Genomic DNA, 5,307 nt, shown 5'->3' on the forward strand with positions numbered 1-5,307 from the left:
AGCAGTGATTAAGATGACATCTACCTCCTGCACTTCAAATTACCACTCTTCAGGTTCTATAGGGGTCAAGATTTATCCGTGATTCATTAAGAAACTGGCCAGGCATCGTAGCAATAGCATCCTCCATGCCATGACACCTTTCTCAGAAGTTTCAGGATTTTTCTCCGGTGAGTTTATCTGGCAACAGCTTCTTCAGAAAATGCCTTCAGAACTGAACATGAAGCATTCAGTATTTCAGAGCAGAAAAACTGTGAAATGGGTATTTCATGAATAAAAGGGATGTTTATCAGTTATACTGATATTTATTATTATTTGTATTATCACAGAGCCTAGGCACTGCTGCTGATAAAGAAGCAGCTTTAATGCTATTTGGTATAAAGAGGGAACAAAAACGCTGTTCCTGTCCCTGGAATTTTATAGTCTAAGACGATGGATGCTGGATCCAGATGGGGAAAAGAAGGGCATTAATAAAAGAATGATGATCAACACAATAGTAACATCCCACCTCAGACTTACGAAGTTCCTATAAGCATAATGAATGGTTGCTCAAGTGAAATCGTATAAGGCAGAGGGAAAGCTATACGTGTGTTGAACAATCCACCTGGATTTCCACTGCTCTTTAAGCAGCTCATTGGAAATTGTTTCTGTAAAGAGAAATGTTTACGAAAGCTGTTTCCTTACACAAGTCTAGGGAAACATTGTGAGAACATGGGTTATCCTGACTTAATGCTTGAAGTCATGGATTACAAATCCTAGGTTAATTTTGCCATTATATTAGCACTGTTTCTTCTGGTTATTTCTGCGAGCATTCCAAAGACACATGTACTTTGTATCTATAATAATTGCTTACAGGTCTTTTAACCAAACTGAAGCACACACATTTGCCACTGAAAAATAAAAACCGAGCTCTGACTAGGAACTAGCTGGTATCACCCCCGCAGCATTTACAACAGATATTTTAACCCTGTTCTGTGTAACAGAACAGAGGAACACAGTACATCTACAAGCAGCTTTGTCCAAAGCAGAAACAAGATAAAACTCAGGACAAGCTTGACTTAGGCTTTGGGGGTGATCTCAGGTAATTAGCTGATAACACTTCTCTTAGTTTTTATGGCACCACGGCTCCAGCTGCAGGCCGCTCCCGGGGAGTCTGGCGCCCGCTCCCGGCGGGCACCGCTCCCGGGGGCCGCAAGGCCCCGAGCCGCCCGCAGGAGTCACAGCGGCTACCGGCTGCGGCGCAGCGGCGCCAGCCGCTCAGCGGCGGTGCGTGCCGGGAGCGGGAGGCGGCCCGGCCGGGGCACGCCCGCCTCCGGCCGCGCCACCGCCCCTTCCTGTCATGGCCGCTGACGGGCTGCGGGAGCGCGGCGGGGTGGCGCGGGCCGGCGCCCCCAGGAGCTGAGGGCCCCGCTGGCGGCGCGGAGCGGGGACGTCCCCCAGCCCGGAGCCGGCGGCAGGAGGTGACTGAGGGGCGCCGTGCGGGCAGGGCCTGCGCCGGGGGCTGCCCCGGGGAGCGGCCGTCCCGCCGCCAGCCCACCGACGGTGGGACGGGACGGGGCGCGGCGCGGGCGAGCGGCGCCGCCCCGCTTCGCGCCCGCTGTGGGGGAGCGGGGGCCGGCCGGGCTGCGGGCCAGGCCCGCCGCTGGCCCCCGCCGGGGAGGCGGACGGAAAAGCCGCTTGTTCCGGGTGGCCCAGGCGACCTCGGTAGCTGCGGAGTATCGGCGCCGTGTTTTGGCGTGTGTACCCCGGGAGTGGAGTTCCCTGCGGGGAAAACTATTGCAGAGCGGTGCGTCCGGGTGAGTGCCGGGGTGCGCTTCGGAGGGTCGCTGCCCAGGCCGGAGGAAACGGGAAGGATATTTGCCCGGCGGTAAGGGTGTGCCCGGCGGCACTGACCCCGGGAGGGGCTGGCAGCTAAATTCACATCCCCGCCAGCGTGCAAGCCTCCCCGTGCACAGGGATCCCGAGACTGCCCCTTACTCGAAGGCGCGGGTAAGTGGTGTGCAGCAGCTACCCAGCCCTAAACACCGAGTGAAAAAGGCCCGTGGAGCCTTGAAGTAAGCAGGCACTGATGGGTGCAGGCTGGAGAGCCTATCCTGACTTTACTTCATGGTAAGACTCCCAAAAGATTAGTTTCCACCGAGCTGCATAATAAGATAGCAGACCCACCGTGGCTATCTCATGATAGTTAAGTCATTTACTTTTGTAATTGTGAAGATAAAACCTAAATTTCCTGAGTCCCACACATATAGTTACAATACATCGATCTCATCAGTTGGCTTTTGGCAAGACAATTCCAGGGGGGAAGGAAGGGAAATCCTGTCACAGGCCTTTTCGTTTTCCTTGTAGATACTGCTGAAGTACCTACTTTCCACCGCTTTCCTCGTTTAACTTCACCTTGGGGTCAGCTGGTCGGCAGCATGCCTTCTATTGAGAACACCTCAAAACTTTCCCTGGTCCTCGTTTCATTGCTACTGGAGCTGCCAGTAGCTGAAGCCCTGGAAGCAGGAGATACCATCGCCTTCCTACTAGGCCTTGCTGTCAGCGTCGTCGGATTCTGTGCCTGCCTTGGCTTGTATGCGAGGAAAAGGAATGGACAGCAATGATTTCAAGATGATCCTTGGATGAAGTGAATTTCCAAACACAGCTTGGGGTTGAGATCTGTGGTGTAAAACTGGGCTTTGGTTCTGGATAACTTTGAAAACCATGTAGTAGATATTTCTGCAAACCCCTTTTACTGTGCAATACAACAGAACCAGTACTGTAACCAGTTAATGGGATTTGTAGGATCTGTCCTCGTGACAGTAAGATAATTTTATGTCGCTTGTGGTTAAATATTGCCTTAGAGAAGCATAAGATCTTTTTGAATGGGGAAGGGAAAACGTAGACTGGTTCACAGTAAATGTTTATAAATGGAACATGTCAGGGAGACCATCACAAGTTCCACAATTTCGGTTTCAAGGGTTAATCAAGAGGAAGCAGCTATTAATCTTCCAGTTAAGATGACAAGAGCTTTCAAAGTACTCCTATCTAGATAGCTAGCGAGCAGACTGCTTTGACTTGTGTGCATGTGCTCACATTCTTTGTAATGACAGTTAACACCTTACAGCTCACTTCTGCTGTCAAAGGGATGAGACTTCAGAGAACAAAGAAAACATGGAAAACTTTTTTCTTATGTATTTTTCTTTTACAATATGTCTCTCCTGTAGCCTGTGTTCTTGTTACCAAGTAGATCCGCTTAAGAATGGGACCGCTATTTAGCGTTTATTTCACAGAAAAGTACACGTAAGGCTTTGTAAATCAGATTAAGGATACGTTTTTTGTCTCTTGTTTATTTTTTGTACTCAGCTTTCCTTAAAGCACACCAGGATTAAGGCTTATTTCATTTGGTGTTTGTATTTTTTTTCCCCAAAACCTTATGTCTTATTATGAGGAGTTACATGTAGTATTTCTGCATTAGGTGGGTTTTAGAATTATAACAAGACAGTTGTGCACATGTTTCTTTTAACAAAACATGTTATTTTCATATTGCAGAAATCCTGGTTTTAGTCAACAGGTCCATTGTTCTTCAGAAGATTAGGACCAAAATGAAAATAAAAAATCCCGATGCAAAATGGGAGATGTAAATAGTCTTATTCCATTCATGCTCAGTCAGATTGTATGGTATATGGCTGAAAGATTCTCAGTAGCATATCCAGGACCTGTTTCTTTCTTTAAGTACCAGAGGTGAAATGGGACAGCCAAGAATGTCTGCCACAAGTCCTTCTGGCTTGTTAGGGTGTTCTAGCTGTCCGCTTGAGACAAGGAGCACAATCTGTAACGGCAGCAGAATAAGGAACATAGGAAGGTGAGCTCTCCACAGTTCTCAGAATCTCCTGATCTTGTGCTGTGGACCCTGCCACTCTTGCTAGAAATCTTGGCTTTTGTCTTTCAGAGCTGGGGAAGAAGGTTAAATGTGATGCAGAGCTATATATTTTGTTACTATTCCTCCCCTTCCTCTGGAAGTGTCTCTGTGCAGTAGAGCAGAAAGCCATGGCTAGAAGAGTTGTCAAGCAGGTCTCACATAAGTAATTGGGTGGGCAGATCATGTTCTCCAAATTCTAAGATTTCTGTATGCCATTTGTGGTGGGTTTGACTTCTCTCTCCAAACTCTGAGAAGCTGTGGTTCTTTCAGTCTTTATGTCCCTCTCACAGAATCACAGAATGTTAGGGATTGGAAGGGACCTCAAAAGATCATCTAGTCCAATCCCCCTGCCAGAGCAGGATTACCTAGACCATATCACACAGGAACGTGTCCAGGCGGGTTTTGAATGTCTCCAGAGAAGGAGACTCCACAACCTCTCTGGGCAGCCTGTTCCAGTGTTCGGTCACCCTCACCGTAAAGAAGTTTTTCCTCATATTTATGTGGAACCTCCTGTGTTCCAGCTTGCACCCATTGCCCCTTGTCCTGTCAAGGGATGTCACTGAGAAGAGCCTGGCTCCATCCTCATGACACTTGCCCTTTACATATTTATAAACATTAATGAGGTCACCCCTCAGTCTCCTCTTCTCTAAGCTAAAGAGACCCAGCTCCCTCAGCCTCTCCTCATAAGGGAGATGTTCCACTCCCTTAAATCATCTTCGTGGCTCTGCGCTGGACTCTCTCAAGCAGTTTCCTGTCCTTCTTGAACTGAGGGGCCCAGAACTGGACACAATATTCCAGATGCGGCCTCACCAGGGCAGAGTAGAGGGGGAGGAGAACCTCTCTTGACCTGCTAACCACACCCCTTCTAATACACCCCAGGATGCCATTGGCCTTCTTGGCCACAAGGGCACACTGCTGGCTCATGGTCATCCTGCTGTCCACTAGGACCCCCAGGTCCCTTTCCCCTACGCTGGTCTCCAACAGGTCTGCCCCCAACTTGTACTGGTACATGGGGTTGTTCTTGCCCAGATGCAGGACTCTACACTTGCCCTTGTTATATTTCATTAAATTTCTCCCCGCCCAACTCTCCAGCCTGTCCAGGTCTCTCTGAATGGCTGCGCAGCCTTCCGGCACATCAGGCACTCCTCCCAGTTTTGTGTCATCAGCGAACTTGCTGACAGTGCACTCTATTCCCTCATCCAAGTCATTAATGAATATATTGAATAGTACTGGTCCCAGTACTGACCCTTGAGGGACTCCGCTAGACACAGGCCTCCAACTGGACTCTGTCCCATTGACCACCACTCTCTGGCTTCTTTCCTTCAGCCAGTTCACAATCCACCTCACTACCCGATCATCCAGACCACACTTCCTCAGTTTAGCTGCGAGGATGCTGTGGGAGACTGTGT

At 49.2% G+C, this 5,307-nt stretch overlaps 1 protein-coding gene across 2 annotated transcripts; it reads left to right on the plus strand.

Annotated features, from left to right (window-relative positions):
• Positions 1-1,318: 1,318 nt before the first annotated feature.
• On the plus strand, positions 1,319-3,608 carry SMIM30 (small integral membrane protein 30). Of its 2 annotated transcripts, none has more exons than XM_068401685.1 (2): positions 1,319-1,457; positions 2,344-3,608. In XM_068401685.1, the coding sequence occupies exon 2, from the start codon at positions 2,415-2,417 to the stop codon at positions 2,598-2,600; it is 186 nt and encodes a 61-aa protein (XP_068257786.1). In that variant the 5' UTR covers positions 1,319-1,457; positions 2,344-2,414; the 3' UTR covers positions 2,601-3,608. The 2 variants fall into 2 exon arrangements, with proteins under 2 accessions (XP_068257786.1, XP_068257787.1); XM_068401686.1 differs by lacking the exon at positions 1,319-1,457 and adding an exon at positions 1,652-1,793.
• Positions 3,609-5,307: the final 1,699 nt, after the last annotated feature.

The sequence above is a fragment of the Nyctibius grandis genome, chromosome 5 (genome assembly GCF_013368605.1).
Source record: "Nyctibius grandis isolate bNycGra1 chromosome 5, bNycGra1.pri, whole genome shotgun sequence".
Lineage (NCBI taxonomy): Eukaryota > Metazoa > Chordata > Aves > Nyctibiiformes > Nyctibiidae > Nyctibius > Nyctibius grandis.

Coding starts and splice junctions, on each gene's coding strand:
- SMIM30 (XM_068401685.1), top strand. CDS start 2,415: ATGCCTTCTATTGAGAACACCTCAAAACTTTCCCTGGTCCTCGTTTCA.